Here is a 19,804-nt window from a genome sequence, read left to right as displayed (position 1 = left end):
TATTACAGTGTCATGTGTGTGCCCCTGAAGGTTCAAGCTCAGGCAGCTGGAAAAATAGAATGATCACAGCTCTTTGGAGGGCAAGCAATTTTTAATGGAAGCACGCTACTTCTGCCCAATTAAACATATACTCCTGGCTCCCAACATTTGGGTGGAGCCAAATCCCCTCTCCTGATGATTAGCATATAATTGTCTGGTGATAGCTTCAGTGTCAACCCTGACCGTAACGAGCATCTGATAATGAATAGACCCAATGCCATCATGAAACTGGCTGCTGGAGAGACAGCTTTGCGATCAATGTTCAGTTCATTACGGCATTTATAGATTACTGATAACTTAGAATGTAGTAAATATGTATTAAGTAAGTTAGCCAAGTAACCAGCAAACAAACCAATATCCTGATCTTTTTTTATGTGGCCTCCTCCAGTGTTAATCATCTATATTCAAATACTGCTGGAATGTTAACTTCCGTCAGTGGATTGTGGGAACTTGGAGCTGGACTATTAGCTTTGCGTCAATAAAGACACATTTCATTTTTACTTTGGCGATATGGTATGGTGCTATCAGAGACCTAGTGTTTGAATAATGGCTTTGTTTCATTGCCTGTGGTACTGAATTTTGTTACAGGGAAGAATCGGGGTTCAAACAGGAGGGGTTTGAAGACTGTACTATCCATTAAATTGGAGAGTCTTGGGAAGCATTGTCTCTGTGATTTCTGTAACATCACCGTTTCTGAAGGTATTTGTATATTGTTGAAACCATATAAGACAGTTCAATGGAATCTGATTGTGGGTTTGGCTTAGCTATCTGCTAATTAAGTGTGAATCTAAATTAGGATATAATTTATCTGAATCTTACAACTGCCATTCTGGTTAGTGCTTTGTAGGCTTTTGCTATGTATATTGTTTTCTAGGAGTTATTATCTTGATAAAAGTAAATAATAATTATGTACCACTTTCCGTCAACTTGTAACCTGTGGAACAGCGCTACCATACAGGTATGGTAGGAAGCTAACTTACGACATTCAAAGAAAACCGTCAACTCTTCCCCAAGTAAAAGCCCATCCTACCAGAGTGAAGGTGACCGCTGCAGAGTGTATGGGCAGATTTTTACAACCTTATGCAAATCCTATATAAGCCTTTATTGCCATCGCTGGTAAGCAAGGATACCAACTCGAGCATGTAACTTGCTGCAATGGGCATGGTTTCTAGTACTTTGTTTGCTTAACAAGGGCAAAACAAAGTGAGATCTAATATATTTGTACCCTTCAATTTGACCGGACCGACAGGCCATACTGTGGACAAGACGAACGAAACAAAAAGGCACATAATTCAGAATCCATGTTTTTTTAGGGGATCTTTAAAAAAAATCCTACTTCGACCAAGGGCCCCAATGATGAAATTGAATTAAGTCCTAATAAGGCTGCTGAGCTCACCATTTGAACCACTGCACAGTTATTTCCATAAGGACAGGCTCCTACTGTAGTGCTTGTGGAGATGATCGCATCACTGTGATGGGTCACCAAACTACAAATCTGAAAGAGACACGTTAGTGATAGATTCCTTACCTTAGAATATCCCCAGGCGTCAGACTGGATCCGGAAAATTTTGCGTAGCAGTACCCTTGCGCGTCGGTAGGCGTCGTCTGCGGCTCCGCGTCCGGCGTCGTGGGCGCCGTGATGACGTCGTCGGAGTACTTAGACGCCGCCTCCGCGTGCTGACGTCAGTTCTTCTTTTTTCCGCAGATCTGGAAAAAGCCGTTCCCTAGTCATTTTTTGACTAACTTTTTGGATCTTTTGATCTATTTCGAAGTCTTCACGATTCCGACGGTGCCGTTAGGGATGCCCGGCTTCAAGCACTGCGACGAGTGCGAACGCCTCATGTCGATTACGGATCCGCACCGCCTGTGCCTGACGTGTTTGGGCGTCGACCATGACGACGAGGCCTGCACCGACTGTCGGGCCCTCTCGAGGAAGGCCAGGCGGGAGCGGTCCCGCAGGCGACTCGAGATCCGCCAGTCGGCCCCGCGCCGTGTGAGGTCCCGGTCCCACGGGAGGTCGAGGGACAGGTCGCGGGGGCGGAGCCGTCACAGCTCCGGGAGTCGCCGCCACTCCTCCGGGTCCAAGTCATCAGGTAAGAAGCATAAGAAGTCGAAGAGACATCATCGCTCTTCCGACTCCCCCCGACGCTCGCGCGATGCGGCCGGGGGTTCGGGTGACATCGCCCACGCGGCTCCTCGTGAGTTGCGGGCGCCGCGTTCGGCTCCATACCCCCCGGTCCCTGGGCTGAACGCGACGCCATGAGGTCCCTTTCTTCTCCGACGGGTTCCACGGCGCCTTCGGGCCCAGCGAACCCGTCTGGGGGCCCTAGTGGGTCGGGGGCTGCGACCCCGACGCCGTCGGGTGCTTCGGCCTCGACGCCGCCGGCGTCTTCGGCGCCGGCGCCGCAGGGCTCCACGATCTCGACGCCGCCGCTGCCCTTGGGCTCGGCGCCGCAGGGTTCTGCGGTCCCGGCGTCGTCGGTGCCTTCGGGCCCGACGCCGCAGGGTGCCGTTCGGCCCTCGTCGGGTGTTGGATCGTCCCCGGTGGACCTTACGACCCCCCCGGGGTCGGTCCGTGTGGTGTCCCCTCCGTCCCCATTGCCTCCTCTCTATGGGTTCCGGCGTCGGGACGGAGCCTGTCGGCGCCGATCTCGACGCCGGTCGGGGAGTTCCATCCCTATGACCCATCCTCATTCACTTACGACCCTGAGTCTCAGGAGATGGGGGAAGAGGAGGATTGGGAGGGGTCTGAGGACCCTCTGACAAGGGAATGTCAGTCTAACATGGACTGGACAGGAGACCTTGGGGAGGCCAGTGGCCTGGACACCTCTCCAGACCCTGGATTCGTCTCTCCTCCTTCCGTGGCTTCGGAGGAGGGCGCGACATATAGTGTGGTGTTGATGAGGGCTGCTAAGGCGTTGGGCCTTGAGCTCCCCGTCGCGGCCGTGAGGACTAACCTCCTCACTGAGGTCCTTAAGCCGCAGTCATGCTCCATGGAGCCTATGCTGCCGTTTAATGAGGCCTTGTCTGACGTTCTTTTGGGCATTTGGTCCAGGCCCGCTACAGGTAGCCTGTAGATAGGAACGTGGCCAGACGCCACCGTCCGGCTCCGGGCGACCCATGTTTCCTGTCCACACACCCCACCCCCAAGAGTCTGGTTATCCAGGCCTCTAACTCGCAGACCGCCTTCCCGACGGCTCCCCCTGACCGGGAATCCAAGAGGTACGAGGCCTTTGGCAAAAAGGTATTCTCGTCCCTTAGCTTAGGACTGCGGTCTTCCAACAACGCATGCCTCTTGGGCCGTTACACCCATTCTGTATGGGAAACGGTGGCGGAATTGCTGCCAGAGTGTCCGTTGGAGGTACGGGCCAAACTCGGCCAAGCCCTAGTGGAGGGCCGGGACGCAGCGAAGTATTCGATCAGGTGCGGACTGGATACAACTGACTCGCTGGGCAGAGCGATGGCTACGACGGTGGCAATTCGACGCCACGCCTGGCTCAGATCCGCCAACTTTTCGGCTGATGTCCAGAATACACTCATGGACATGCCGTTCGATGGCCGTCGCCTCTTTGGCGACAAGGCAGACCACGCGCTTGAGCGCTTTAAGGACTCCAGGGCTACGGCCAAGTCCTTGGGCCTCTCCGCCCCGCGCCAGCAAGTGGGTGCCTTTCGCTCCTTTCGTGGCCAAGGAAGGGGCGTCCCCACGCGTGCCGCCAGCCACTTGCCGCAAACTGTCGTCCAGCGCGGCGGCGGCCGTGGAAACCGCCGTGGAGGCGGTCGGGGAGGCAAGCGGAGCCAGTCCACACCTGCCCCCGCAGCATCCGCCTCTAAACCCTCCTAGTCCGTGCTTTTCGGCCCATGTGACGGCAGTGGGGGGCAGGGTTCGCCATCACCACTCTCACTGGCGCACAGTCACTTCGGACAGGTGGGTGCTGCAGATCGTCCGAAGGGGCTACTCCCTCCCCTTCGAGACGACCCCTCAAGCCATGCCACCGCAACGCCACCGCATATCGGGGTATCATTTGCGGCTCCTGCAGGAGGAAGTTTCGGCCCTCTTGGCCAAGGGGGCCATCGAGCGCGTTCCTGGGCCAGAAGTAGGTCGTGGTTGCTACTCCCACTACTTCCTGGTACCCAAGAAGGGCAAAGGGGGCCTACGCCCTATCTTGGATCTGAGGAACGTCAACGGCTTCCTCCGGAAGGAGAAGTTCAAAATGCTGACACTGGCTCAGGTCTTGGCTGCCCTAGACCCAGGAGACTGGATGGTAGCGTTGGACTTGCAGGATGCGTATTTCCACATCCCCGTCCTGCCGGCCCACCGGCTTTACCTGCGGTTCACGGTAGGCCTCGAGCACTTTCAGTTTACCGTGCTCCCCTTCGGCCTTACCAGCGCCCCACGGGTGTTCACGAAAGTGATGGCGGTGGTCGCAGCTCACCTGCGCAGGTTAGGGGTTTCAGTCTTCCCCTACCTAGACGACTGGTTGTTGAAGGCGGGCTCGCCCCAGGCAGTCGTCAGCCACCTCCAGACTACGGCGGATCTACTGCACAGGCTAGGATTTTCCATCAATGTGCCGAAGTCACACCTGTGCCCCTCTCAGAAGCTCCTTTTCATCGGAGCGGTTCTCGACTCGGCGCAGTTTCGGGTTTACCCGCCCAAACAGCGAGTCGGGGATATTCAGGCCCTGATTCCGATCTTCAGGCCGTTATCCCGGGTTTCGGTCAGGTTGACGCTGCGGCTTCTGGGGCTGATGGCCTCCTGCATCCTTCTGGTGCATCACGCACGGTGGCGGATGCGGGCTCTGCAGTGGGACCTGAAGTTTCAGTGGGCCCAGCACCGAGGCAACCTTTCCGACCATGTCCTGATCTCGGAGGGCACTGCGAGACAGCTGCAGTGGTGGCTCACGGACCGCGATTGGGTCAACGGCAGATCCCTCTCCCTTCCCCAACCGGAGCACGTAGTTGTGACGGACGCGTCCCTCCAGGGCTGGGGAGGCCACTTGGGAGAGGCGGAGATCAGAGGACTCTGGTCTCCGGCGGAGTCCCGGCTCCATATCAATCTGTTGGAGCTGCGGGCGATTCGTCTGGCACTGAAAGCATTCCTCCCGTCTGTCCGAGGGAGTGCAGTGCAGGTGTTCACGGACAACACCACCGCCATGTAGTACTGCAACAAACAGGGCGGGGTGGGGTCGTGGACCCTATGCCAGGAGGCTCTGCGCCTCTGGCAATGGCTGGAACATCAGGGCGTGACTCTGGTGGTTCAACACCGGTCAGGTTCTCTGAACGCCAGGGCGGACGAACTCAGCCGTCGGTGCTCGATGGATCACGAATGGCGTCTGAACTCTGAGGTGGCGCAAGGCCTCTTTCTGCAATGGGGAGAGCCTTGGTTAGATCTATTCGCCACCGAAGAGAACGCGCAATGTCATCAGTTCTGCGCGTTGGAATTTCCAAGGCGGCACTCGCTCGGAGACGCTTTTCGTCGCGAGTGGAGCTGCGGTCTGTTGTACGCCTTTCCGCCTATACCTCTTCTGCCCAGAGTGCTGAAGAAGATCAAGCGCGACCGGGCACAAGTCATCCTTGTGGCTCCAGACTGGGCACGAAGGTACTGGTATCCCGAGCTACTCAGTATGTCAGTCGATACCCCGGTTCGTCTGCCTCTTCAGGAGGACCTTGTGTCGCAGCAGCAGGGAACGGTCCTCCACCCGAACCTGTCTAGTCTCCACCTCCATGCATGGAGATTGAGCGGCGACAGTTGAGGCCATTTGACTTGCCTCCTGAAGTTTGCAACATCATTCTGGCAGCCAGGCGTCCCTCCACAAAGACGGTATACGCCTGCAGGTGGAACAGATTTGTGGCATGGTGCACAGCAAAGGCTGTGGATCCTCTCAATGCCCCTCTCTCTGAGATTCTTCACTTCCTTCTTTCTCTTGCCCAGCAGGGCTCTGCTCTGGGCACTATCAAGGGCTATCTTTCGGCTCTTTCAGCCTTTCTGAGGCTGCCTGACCAACCTTCTTTGTTCAAGTCCCCTATAGTAAACAGATTTCTGAAAGGCATCACTCATACCTTTCCTCCTGTTCCTTTCGTGATGCCTCAGTGGGACTTGAACCTGGTTCTAACTTTTCGGATGTGCGCTCCCTTTGAGCCACTTCATAACTGTCCACTTCGCCTTCTTTCTTTGAAGACTGCATTCCTGGTAGCCATCGCCTCTGCCAGGAGAGTGAGTGAGCTCCAGGCCCTCTCTTGTAAGCCTCCTTTCCTTTCAGTCCATCCGGACAAGGTTGTTTTGAGGACTAGGCCCTCCTTCTTGCCTAAGGTGGTCACGGCCTTCCACATGGGGCAGTCCATCACATTGCCCACCTTCTTTCCGCCTCCGCACCCCTCGAGAGAGGAGGAGAGGCTCCATCGTCTGGACCCAAAACGTGCGCTCTCGTTCTATCTGGATCGCACACGCCAGTTCCTTGTGGATGATCAACTCTTTGTTGGGTACGCGGGCGCTAAGAAAGGGAAAACGGTGCACAAGAGGACCATTTCTCGATGGATCATCATGTGCATCCAGGCGTGTTACTCCTTGGCTAAGAAGAAACCACCTGCTGGGCTGCGGGCTCATTCCACTCGAGCCACGGCCACTACAACTGCCTTGGGCCGAGGTGTGCCCTTGCCGGACATTTGCCAGGCTGCTAAGTGGGCTTCGTTGCACACGTTTGCGAGGCACTACTGCCTGGACAGTCAAGTCCGGAGGGATGGCTACTTCGGCCGTTCCGTTCTCCAGGACTTTCTGGTGTAAATATTGGTTCGCAGACCCACCACCACGGGGATGGTATTGCTGGGGTATCTATTCTAAGGTAAGGAATCTATCACTAACGTGTCTCTTTCAGATGCACAAGTTACTACTTGTGTAACGATATATCTGTAAGAGACATTAGTTAGTGATAGATTCCTTACCGACCCACCCATCCTCCCCATTCTGCGAACCGATATCTAGGGTTACGGTCATCCCCTTTCAGGGCCCTAGTTTCTTGGCACCAGTGTCGGTTTTTGTCATGGCTCTGCGCTTCTGGCGCGGAAAAGCTGTGGCTAAGAACTGACGTCAGCACGCGGAGGCGGCGTCTAAGTACTCCGACGTCATCACGGCGCCGACGACGGACGCGGAGCCGCAGACGACGCCTACCGACGCGCAAGGGTACTGCTACGCAAAATTTTCCGGATCCAGTCTGACGCCTGGGGATATTCTAAGGTAAGGAATCTATCACTAACTAATGTCTCTTACAGATATATCGTTACCCCAGTAGTAACTTGTGCATTTTGATAGTAGCTTAATCTTTTATACAGATCCTTAGTAAATGGTAGTCTTGCAAACACGCCCAATGCTAATCAAAAAGTAGTTTCACTCTCTTATTTTTAGGTCTTGATCAGCCATGACATTTTTTTTAATAATAAAAATACACATGCTATATATGTAGTTACTTACAGGGGCTTTCAGTCAACCCTCTTCAACCATTCTGTAGTGTCAGCCACATTTTGCTTCGACCCACAGCATGGAGCACAAGGTGTGAAAAAGCATTGACAGAGTCAAAAAATCAGCAGCTAATGCCAGAACTATTTAGCTTGGCTTCACTTGGTTTCATTTGAATTTCATGACCTTCATTTAGGGGCCGGAGCCTAATGCTGAAAAATATTTACATACATTAGACATTCAAAAGCCTCTGAACTATTTCTTTAACCCATTGAGTGCTCATGACTGCTCCTTGCCGTCATGAGTCACGGTAGGCATGTTCTTGTGATGGCGTGGAGCCGTCATGCCGCTGCTGCTCTGCCCACGCAGCACTAATTCCCTGCCTGTGAGGGGCGAATTAATGAGCGGGCGGGGTCATGACTGGCACCAGGCCATCATGAGCACATGCCACCCGTGACTCATGACTGCGTGGAACCGTCATGAGCGCTGAAGCGCCACGCCTAGCCTGCCGCACCGTGCTGGAATTCTCGGCGCAGGGAAGGGGTTAACATAAAAGATTTTAAGGAAAACAAGACACTTGAATATTACTGTTGCTAATGTTAATACAGGCGTACAAATCTGTTGTCACTGACAAAACCAAGCGAAACCACTTGACCTAATGCGCACTGTTGCACTTCCAGCTGGAGTGCTAATATTCAACTATTCAACAAAATTCTTTTCAAATATTAAATACCGACAAAATCTGTTGTGCCTATCCAACAGTTAAAAGAAAATGCACCTTGGTTTAGTGAACAACTCCACTGTAGGAGAAGTGTGGCTCAGTGGTTAGAGAGGCAGACCCTGATGCAGAGGTCTGGCCAGGAACCAGGGTTCAATTCCCCGCCTCAACGGGTCTTGGGCTCAAAATTCCACGGACCTGATAATTCTCGCCTCGGTGCCTATTCCAATCATGGAGTCCCACTCTGCAACTCTAGGCAATAGCTTGCTTAATCTCCACAACGGCCCCCACAACGCTAAGGATGCCTGGCCTCCACCTTGGGGGTGCCCAGGAGTGGACGCCTCACAGGGAGAACCAGGCGGGTTCCACAGCGGTATTCGTACAAGCGCCTTGAGACCCTTGCAGGTGAGTAGTGTCCTATACAAGTATCAATTTACATGCTCAAACTGAAAATCAGAGAGGCAAAAGGAGATGTTGTAGACTGTAAGAATCTGCTTCAAAGACTACATATAAAAAGCGGCTTCCGGGCCTTAAAACCTCCGTTAAGGATGCCCTGTTTTTGCCACTATTTAGAACGTATCCTCAATGCTCCAAATAACCGAAAAGGTTTTTAAAATACTAAATGATCTAACACAATTCCACCACTAAGGAAGTGAATTCTTAGTCTTTCTGCAGTCAAATTGCTAACTTTTTTTTACTTGAAAATGAATACAGTGTATGAAGTATACATTTGAGATATCCTTGATCAAAAAATGCAACCTGCCCTTTTGGTATTGGATATTAATGATAAAAGTCTGTCATATTTTCCTATCACGTTAAATCTATTCATGTTTTGTTCTTTAGAAGAAGTGATCTGTTAGCAAGGTTTGCAAATCTGGATCACCATAGATATCCTTACCCTCAAGCTGTGGTGTTTCTAAAAGTGGATTTTGTTTTTGAGGGGGGGGGGGACACATTAGGCCACAGATAAAACTAGTGGGCCATCTACCAAGGTTAAATAGAACTGGGGCAAAGGCCCCACGTGGTTCTACTTTGAAGAGACCACTACTTTTCTTCAGAAAAATATTCCACCTATTACCAATTCGATTCTCAAGCTTATTAAGTCTTCTTTGACAACTGATACGTTACTTAAAGATCTTAAGATAGGCATTATTAGGCTTTTGCAAAAAAATTAAATCTAGCCTTGATTCAGGAGATTCGGTCAGCTATCTGTTGATTACTCTGTTACCTGCAATTGCCAAAATACAGGAGATTATCATATCTAAAGAGCTTTGTGTCGCAGAAAGGAATCTGCCCTCATAGCCATGATGGACTGTCTTTTGTTAGCTACTGACCATAATTGGACAAGTGTTCTAATTTTATTGGATTTATTGGCTTCATTGACCACAGCATTTTCATCTCTCTAAATGCGGTGTCAATGGATAGGTATTAGATTGGTTCAAGTCTTTTCTTCATGAAAGAGCCCAACAAGTTTCTGTTGGAGAATAGACTTTCATACATTTGGTATCTACTGGAGTTCTCCAAGGTTCTTCTCACTCTCCTGACCTCTTTAATATTTGTTCTGTCATTGTAAATGCAGGCTGTTGCCCGTATTCTCATAAGATTTTTGTTACCCACTATTGTCTCTGCACCACTTCTAAGCAACAAATACATAGGTTGCAATCAATCCAAAAGGAAGCGGCTAAAGCAATCAGTCACACCTCCTGTTACTCTTCAACCAAGCCCATTTTCATTAAAATGCACTGGTCGCCTATCCTCAAAAGGATTATCTTCAAGTCATTGTGCATTGTCCATAAATGTCTGTAGGGTAGATGCCCCTTAATTCTTAAAAATGTGGTTTAATCAGTATAAACCCACTAGGACACTTCATTCTTCTAATGCTAATCTTATACATGTTCACTTCCACAGATCGCTTTCTATGTGGAAAAATCCTTTCTTACTTTGCTGGTAATCATCTGGACCATTTTCCCCAGATGTGAGGTCCATTTCTCATTTGATGTGCTTCGCAAAAAAAAAAAAAAGAAAACCTCTCTTTATAGCATAACTCCTTTTGCAGTTAATTTTGGCTCTGTTCAATCCAAGAGCCCTCAAGGTGTATGTTGTGTTTGTAAATTGCATTAACAAGAGCACACTCATCATTCGGAAAGGAGCAAAACTGTATTTCAAGTGAATAACTAGCATTATGGATCTGTGCAAGGTATGAACTTTGAGTTCATTTTGTTACTGTATGACTACAACAACAACCGGATATACAGAGGTGGGATCATGAGTGCTGGCGATTATATTTAAGACTACTTCAGCCTCAAAAGCACCTAAACAGATGTAAGATGATACTAAGGTGTAACTTTTCCACAGCATGTGGACCTGGTACAGATTCATACCACAAAAGAATGAACACTTTGCTTAAATGTAAGAATAGTTTTGATGCTTTTTATCTTAGCTTAACATGCCGTGCAGAGCTCATAAACATTCTGTATCATATAGAATAGGTGCAAAATCTAATTTAAAAATAGCACTGGTGAGGGGATCGTTGAGCAGCATTCAACGTCGAAATGCAGACACACCTGTGGTTCATATCTACTATTTTTATCTTGAAGAGAAAAAATGTGATATTTTGGTCAGGGCTACTAAATAGCAAGAGTATGCATAGGATGAGAATCTAAAACAAACATCAAGTTGCAAAACTATCGTACAGGTAAGTAACTTTTTACTTTGTGGCTATTCTGTTTTTATTTGTAGTGAAATATTTTTGTGAACTTGTGACGCATCTTTGTATATCTGAAAGAGACACGTTAGTGATAGATTCTGTACCTTAGAATATCCCCAGGCGTCAGGCTGGATACAGAATGTTTTTCTGCTTAGCAGTACCTCTGCGTGCCAGTAGGTGGCGTCCTGCGACTCTGCCTCTGTCACTGGCGTTGTGGGCGCCGAGATGACGTCATGGAGAGTACTTGGGCACCACCCCTTCGCGCTGACGTCAGTTCTTTCAATTTCCGCGCCAAAAGCGCAGATCCGGATTGAGCACGTACCTTTGTCATTTTTTGAGACTTTTGTCACCTTTTCTTGTGGCGGTGGTCACAGCTCATCTGCGCAGGTCAGGGGTGTCAGTCTTCCCCTACCTCGACGACTGGCTGTTGAAGGCGGGCTCGCCACAGGCAGTCGTCCCCCACCTCCAGACTACGACCGATCTCCTGCACTTGCTGGGGTTCACCATCAATGTGCCGAAGTCGCACCTGAGCCCCTCTCAGAAGCTCTCCTTCATCTGAGCGGTTCTGGATTCGACACTGTTTTGGGTTTATCCTCCTGAACAGCGAGTCCGGGATATTCAGGCTATGATTCCGCTCTTTCAGCCTCTATCCCGGGTTTCAGTCAGGATGACCCTCTGGCTTCTGGGCCTGATGACCTACTTCATCCTGCTAGTGACACATGCCAGATGGCATATGCGGGCTCTGCAGTAGGACCTGAAGTTCTAGTGGGCACAGCATCAGGGCAACCTGTCAGATCACATCCAGATCTCGGAGGGCGCTGCACGACAGTTGCAGTGGTGGCTCACGAATCATGATTGGGTCAGTCGCAGATTCCTCTCCCTTTCCCAACCGGAGGACACAGTGGTGACAGATGCGTCCCTCCTTGGATGGGGCCACATGGGAGAAACGGAGATCAGAGGCCTCTGGTCTCTGGCAGAGTCCCGGCCCCATATCATCCTTCTGGAGCTGCGGGCGATCCGGCTTGCACTGATGGCATTCCTTCCCTCTGTCCGGGGAAGTGTAGTGCAGGTGTTCACGGACAACACCACCGCCATGTGGTATTGCAACAAACAGGTCAGGGTATGGTCCTGGACCCTTTGTCAGGAGGCTCTGCGCCGCTGGACATGGCTGGAACATCAAGGCGTTACCTTGGTGGTTCAACACCTGGCAGGTTCTCTGAACGCCAGGGCGAACAAAGCCGCCGGTGCTTGATAGAGTTCAGACGCCATTCGTGATCCGACCTGGCGCAAGGTCTCTTTCAGCAGTGGGGAGAGCCTTGGTTAGATCTAATCACCACTGAAGAGAACACGCAATGTCATCAGTTCTGCGTGTTAGAATTTCCAAGGCAGCACTAGCTCGGAGACGCTTTTTGTCGCGAGTGGAGCTGCGGTCTGTTGTACGCCTTTACGCCTATACCACTGCTGCCCAGAGTGCTGAAGATCAGGCGCGACCTGGCCCAAGTCATCCTTGTGGCCCCGGACTGGGCTCGAAGAGTTGGTATCCCGAGCTACTCAGTATGAGCATCGATCCCCCGATCCGTCTGCCTCTTCGGGAGGATCTTCTGTTACAGCAGCAGGGGACGGTCCTCCACCCGAACCTGTCCAGCCTCCACCTCCAGCCTCCACCTCCATGCTTGGAGATTTAGCGGCGACAGTTGACACAGTTTGGTCTTCCTCTAGAAGTCTGTGATGTCATTCTGGCAGCCAGGCGTCCCTTCACCAAAACGGTATACGCCTGCAGGTGGAACAGCGAAGGCTGTGGATCCCCTTTCTGCCCCTCTTTCTGAGGTTCTTCTGTTCCTTCTCTCTTTGGCCCAGCAGGTCTCTGCTTTGGGCACTTTCAAACGTTATCTTTCGGCCATCTCTGCCTTTCTACAGCTCCCAGATCAGCCTTCTCTTTTTAAGTCCCCGGTTGTTAACCGTTTTCTTAAAGGCATTACGCATACGTTTCCACTAGTACCCTTCATAATGCCTCAGTGAGACTTGAACCATGTCTTGACTTTTCTGATGTGCGCTCCCTTTGAACCCCTTCATAACTCTCCCTTACGTCTTCTTACTCTCAAGACGGCTTTCATGGTAGTTATCACATGTGCCAGGAGAGTGAGTGAGCTCCAGGCTCTTTCGTCCAAATCTCCTTTCCTTTCTGTTCATCCGGACAAGATGGTTCTCAGGACCCAGCCTTCTTTTTAGCCAAAGGTTGTCACGCCCTTCCACATCGGGCAGACCATCACTTTGCCCACCTTCTTTCCGCCTCCGCATCCTTCAAGGGAAGAGGGGAGGCTCCACCGTTTGGACCCAAAACGTGCACTCGCATTTTATCTGCAGCGTACACATCAGTTCCGGGTTGGTGATCAACTCTTTGTTGGCTACGGGGGCGCCAAGAAAGGTACGGCGGTGCACACGGTGGGTCGTTCTGTGCATCGAAACATATTACTCCTTTAGCAAGAAGGAGCCTCCTGTGGGGCTGCATGCCCATTCTACCAGGGCAACAGCAGCCACTACTGCCTTGGGACGCGGTGTCCCCCTGCATGATATTTGTCAGGCAGCTACGTGGGCCTCGCTGCACATGTTTACCAAGCACTACTGCCTTGACAGTCTGGTCCAGAGAGACGGCTTCTTTGGCCGTTCTGTGCTCTCTGACTTTCTGGTGTAATCCTGTTCGCAGACCCACCTCCGGGGTTGGTATTGCTGGGGTATCTATTCTAAGGTAAGGAATCTATCACTAACATGTCTCTTTCAGATGCTCAAGTTACTTGTGTAACGATATATCTGTAAGAGACATTAGTTAGTGATAGATTCCTTACCACCCCTCCCATCCTCCCCGTTCTGCGAACGGATTACTAGGGTTAAGGTCACCCCCTTTTAGGGCCCTAGTTTTATGCACCAGTTGTCAGTATCTGGCATGGCTCTGCATTTCGGTGCGGAATAGTTGTGTACAGAACTGACGTCAGCACACAGGGGTGGCGCCTAAGTACTCTGTGATGCCATCTCGGCGCCCACGATGCCAGTAACGGACGCGGATCCAGATTCAGAATGATGCCTGGGGATATTCTAAGGTAAGGAATCTATCACTAACTAATGTCTCTTACAGATATATTGTTACACAAGTAAGTAACTTGTGAGTTAGGTCTATTGGCCCATGTATTCTTTCAGAGTCTCTCCAAATACAACAAATCATTCTTTAGTGATTTTTCTTGATAAGCTTTTAATTTGTTGTTCTCTTTCTTCTCCCAGCCAGTCACCATCTGCTGCATGGATGAGTGGATTCAGTGCCCCGCCTACCCCTGCACCTGCTCCGCCAGTCATACCAAGTCAGCCTGCGTACAGCGTGGCCAGCTACCAGACACAATGAGGACAGACTTTTGTTCACTAGCATACAATTCATAGTGAACTTTTCGCTCTACAGTGGAATTGCCTCTGAGGGTGAGATTTCAAGCACCACATTGGGAAAAGAACCCGCGTGGAAAGAAAGTATTTATTTTTAAACTGAAAGTGTCTTGGAATCCTTAGCAGTACTTTTCATTTCAGTGAAGGATGCACATAAGTCCAGCATTACATTTTTGTCTGTTCATTGTGGATGTATCAACATTTTTCTTCATCTAAAAGAAAAATCAAATCAGCGTCCAAGGAAATTTTAAAAGCATATTTTTGACAGACGGTAATTGAGGAAACTGACAGCTATCTTGCAACTGTTGCTGTACATCAGCAGTCCGCATATTTTTCTTTTCACAGCATACATTTTGCTACTCCAGTTTTGTGTGTGTGCGTTTTAGGGCAATCTAGGTTTAGCTACATAACCAGTTTTATATGAAACCAGTTCTAGTCTTTAGATCTTTGAATCAATCCCGTCAAATTGCAAAACCCAGAATTGCCTTTTCAGCACAAAAGATACCATTTCTGGGAAACATTTTAAGTACTATTTTTATACTACTGTATACCAACAAAATGTTACGGTCAAGTTTCAAAATTTTTGCTTTCAGTCACATCTTTGCGTTCTCTTGAAGAATTCCAAGGAAGGAACTTTAATTTATTGTTGGACACCTACTGTTGACCACCTTTTTACGCCATTGGCGACTGTGAGGGCTGGATGGGGCTTTCTCTGTAAATATTTTTAAACAAATGAACAGGTAAAGGTTAAGATTTCCCTTTGCGTTCCTAAATCAAAGTGATTTATTCTGCTCCTGTGGCTGTTATACTGATAGTCCATTGAAGTCTTCCCTTTCACTTAATTGAAAGGGTTATGTATGAGGTCCTAAGGAGATAGGCCATGTACTCATTGGGCTGTGGGGTACTCTTGTGGCAGACAGACAGAATCTCATATCATTTGCTTGGAGAAAGGTACATCCATTAAGAACCACTTACACTTGTGGGCTCTGCATAGCGTGTAGTAAGTTTTTAGTGTGCCAAGCGTTTTTTATTTTACCTTGTTTCTTTCCTGTACAAAGCTGTCAGACACACTGCCCAAGAAACATTACATTTTATGATTTAAGCACCTGTTATTCTACCATATCATCAGCACTTCTTTCACTCCTTATCATTAGATTTGAAATTCTGTTAATGTCATTCTCGAACTTTCTACCCCATTTAAACCTACCTAAATAAACAGTCCCATACCTGCACATAGCTTCTCCGAATACGTAAGATTTCACTCCGTGAATGGCAGTTAGTATAAGCATCTTCCTTTCCTTTCCTTTCTTGTAATTTTCCATGGCAATGGGTTAATGGAGGGGGTTAAATAACTAGAAAGTCTTTGCACTTCTAATCAAAAGTGCTACTGTGCAGACTATGTAAGTGTGTTTTATATTGTAATGTTCATGCTAAATGGATTCCGCAAGCTGCCACGTTGAATTTTTGTTAACTCTGCAAAGTGAAATTGTGTTACAGTAATATTTTTTTTTCTTGACAAGTGTGGCCTTTGTTCTTAGGTCAAGCTTTGATACAAAGGATGGTATCAAGGCAAAACCCTGTAAATACTAAAAACAAAAAAGATACTTTTAAGAGCATGATACAGCATAGACGTAGTGACTTAACAGGTAAATACAAAATATACTAAACTGCCCATAAAGGATAGTACAGTTGCAAGAACTCAAGTGAGACATTTCCCAAGTTTGGTATTAAGCTAAGTTACATACATTTATATTCCAAAGCCTTAATTTCAAAGTTTTATGTCCGCTAATATTCTTCCATTTTTGCGTTCCTGTCTGGTATATATCTACCAGGGCTGGGTTTTTGTAGACCTTAAGTTTTACTATAAATTTTGGGAATACAGTTTTAAAAACTTTGTGCCCAATAATTATTTATAACAGGAATATTTTTGGCATCTTATTGTAAGGCTTGTCCATGTGCCATTAGATAAAGAGATGCAGTTTTTAAAAAATTACCAAACTGTGTGTGCAATAGGTTTTCATTTTTTTATTTTCATGGTTGGGTTGCATGCGATGAATTTTGTACAGGTTGATTGTGTACAGTATGAGAAGTGACACACCCTTATTGTATTAAAACTCTGCAGAATATGTGGGGGATTTTTCAGTTTCTTGTGAATACCAGGGGAGGAACTGCATCAATAAATCTGAAATCTTCATTGTACAGTTAATGTTGTGTGTTTCTGTTTTATCTGGGTAATAGGCTTCTGTGCAATGCAATTAGTACTCATACCTCCATTCCCTTTACAGAAATACCACACTTATTAAAGTCTTGAATCATTCTGGGCCCAAGTTATTTAAGAGCTTTTTGTAAGAATTTGTATTTTTGGTTTAACCCTAATTCATGGCAGAAAGCTTTGTGAATTGATTACTCTACAGTTGTCTAAAGAAGAAGGAAAGTACAACCTGAAGTAGCCAGCTGTTGCTTATTTTCCATGGCCCAGTTTACCTTTTCTCTTAGTTAAATCACAATTGCTTTTGGGCCTGTGGCAGTGGTTATCCAGTATAATATCTTTCATATATTCACATGCTTAAGACTTCAGGGAGTCAAGGCTTCTTCTTTGGTTTCTGAAATCAAAAGGCAACTGCTTCAGACGAAGGCCTGGTTTCTTCTTCAAAGACACCCACAAAAATCCATAAGAAGTCTCCCACTAAAGAAAGAAAATCTCGAACTGTTTCGGGAGATCTGGAACCATCTACTTCATAACAGGTTGTTAAAAAAAAATCTGACCCTGTCCCGGAAAGTAACTCATACCCTGAAAAAGCCAAAGCTTCAACTAGAGGCATCCTCTCCAAAGAAGCTATATAATCAAAAGCACCATCTCAAGAGCTTCAGAAGATATCATGTCCGAGGCTTGTGTGGCTGTAGATACACATGCTGTGCATACTTCTACCATCTAGTGCTGGGCCCAGATGTGTGCAAATTGTTTTTCTTCGAAGAAGTCTTTCGAGTCACAAGGTAGAGTGATTCCTCCTCTTGGTGATAATGCACCTGTGCATCAACTGCAGTGTTGGATTGTTTTCTTTCTGCCGTCTCGTTCGGACGTGTACTCCTGTGCTCTGGTTCAACACAGTTGCAGTGGTCTTTTCGGTTCACACTCAAGTTGTACTTCAATCGTATTCCTTTTCCTTCCTGTGCGGGTTGACGTTCCCATACTTCAGTCGAATTGGGTTCGTATTGACCGCTGCCCCGCCTGAGCCTCGCCTGTTGGGATCTAGTCCTGTCTGCCACGTCTCTCCACCATGCCTCAACGGCTTTTCCGCTGTTGTCCTCGCTGTCATGCAAAATACCCTCTGACCTATCTACATCAGACCGGATTTTGGACCAAACGGCCTTGGTACTGAACAACTGCTTCAGACTTCCTGTTGAACTCCGGCACGGCGCTGAAGAAACCTTCCAGATCGAGCACTTTGGCTCTGACTACACTGTCGACCCTCATCATCGAGCTGACCCTCAGCCACAACTTGATCTGCCTCTGCACCCAGAGGACTATCTGCACTGAAACAAAAGGCGATTTCTGAACCGAAGACCTTTGCTTCGACCGCTAAGTCCGACACAAGTAGGGTCCAACCTCCATTAGGTCCAGTAACAGCTTGATTCAATGCAAAAACAGCTGGTCATCCACTCTCACACGGGCCGCATACTTGCTCACCCTTCAGGACCTACTACTCCATCTTCTAAACAGCATCTATCCTTCCAGGAAGCTTTGGACACTACAATAGTTGCAAAGCTGTGCAGGAAGACAGCTAATGATACTAGCCCCTCACCATCACCTTTGCCTTTGCCCTCCCCACCTCCTTCTACAGAGGACCCTCTTTACAATACACTTCAGGGGTCTCCACATTCTGACATGGGTGGGCATGGTGGGTGGGGTGGACACGATTAATATTCCTCCACACAGTTACCCATGGGGCTCCTACGATATAGAGAAGACACAACTCAGACTTTAACTCTGCCTGCCCCCTCCGCCGCCTGATGAATCCACATCCTTCCATGAACTGATTAGTAGAGTTGCCTCCTTCCATAAGGTGGAATGCCACATAGTTTCTCTGGAAGAGGACTTTCTTTTCGAAACCCTTTCCTCCACTCACTGCTCCATCAGTATCTCTCAATTCTCAAGAGCATGCTTTGTCACACCACTGACATTTTTTAAGATCCTCTCAGAGCTAGGGTTATAACAACTAGGGTGGATAAAAAAAAATCTAAGGCCTCTCCATCTGACCCTATATTAATATTTATGGTCAGCTCCCACTCGACTCACTGGTAACCACTACCCGTAAACTAGCAAACTCCCAGACCAGCAGAGATTCCTGCCGCCAGATAAAGAGAGCAAACACTTGGATGCAGTGGGGAAAAGGTTGGCAGTGCAATCAGCCAACCACTGGCATATTGCAAATTCCATGGGCCTCCTTGCAAGATATCACCGTGCCCACTGGTACGAAATGGAGGAGCTTCTCCAATACCTCCCTGCGGAGCATAGGAAATGTGACCAGGAACTAGTATCACAGGGCAAGCTCACATCGAAGACTTCCATTCGCTTTGGCCTTGGACTGAGCTGACACCGCGGCTGGGGGGGGGGGTATTCTCCTCAGCAGACATGCGCAGTTACCTATTGGCTCTAAGCTGGAAGTTCAGCTAAATCAGCTGAACAAGCCTTATGATTGGGATCACCTTTTTGGCCCACAGGTGGACCAAACTCTAGAAAAAATTAAAATGAATAGTGAGACTGCTGCAATCGCAATGGGGGCACTTCAAACAAGAACTTCCTGTAGTTCCTTTTGCTGCACATCCTACAGTGGAGGTTCATAGACCACTTCCTCTGAAGTCTCCACCTCTTACATGCGCACGCTGGTCCAGCAATCCTCTCCCAGGGGTAATTTTAGAAGGTCCTGTAGGGGCAACAACTACGGAGGCAGAGGCAATGGTAGCTCCCCAAAAGGAACTACACCCGCCACCAAACCCTGACTTTCCTCTTCTTCCTCCTGACCACATAACAACTGTCGGGAATGCCAACAAGGGGTCTTTCCCACATGGCAAACCATCACCTGACCAGTGAGTTTTGGATGTTATCCAACATGGTTATTGTCTGGAGCTCACTTCCATGCCTCCAACCATTCCACCTCACAAACACAGGCTATCAGTGGAACATCAAACACTACTCAAAGAGAAGGTCAGAGCCCTCCTTCTCTAAGCAGCTATAGAACTCGTCCCCAACCATCAGAAAGGTACAGGATTGTACTCACTATACTTCCGCAAATCCATAAAAAGAAGTGTCCCTCAGGCTCATCCTGGAACTCTGGCCCCTAAATGAATACATCCTGTCAGAGCACTTTCACATGGTAACCCTTCAGGATATCATCCCACTTCTCCAGCACAATGACTTTATATCTTGCTCTAGATCTAAATAATGCCTACTTCCACATTTCAATAC

The 19,804-nt window shown here is 48.5% G+C and overlaps 1 protein-coding gene across 2 annotated transcripts in view; it reads left to right on the top strand.

Moving 5' to 3' along the window:
- The window catches only part of TIAL1 (TIA1 cytotoxic granule associated RNA binding protein like 1), a 710,846-nt gene extending 694,303 nt beyond the window's left edge, over positions 1–16,543 (top strand). For both annotated transcript variants that reach the window (XM_086922936.1, XM_086922937.1), the window contains exon 12: positions 14,185–16,543. In XM_086922936.1, the coding sequence (XP_086779062.1) occupies positions 14,185–14,302 (118 nt within the window). In that variant the 3' untranslated portion in view covers positions 14,303–16,543. The remainder of the gene's footprint in view (positions 1–14,184) is intronic.
- The last annotated feature ends 3,261 nt before the right edge of the window (positions 16,544–19,804 follow it).

This window comes from Lissotriton vulgaris, chromosome 5, assembly GCF_964263255.1.
Source record: "Lissotriton vulgaris chromosome 5, aLisVul1.2, whole genome shotgun sequence".
NCBI lineage: Eukaryota > Metazoa > Chordata > Amphibia > Caudata > Salamandridae > Lissotriton > Lissotriton vulgaris.
This window is presented reverse-complemented; position numbering and strand designations above follow the sequence as displayed.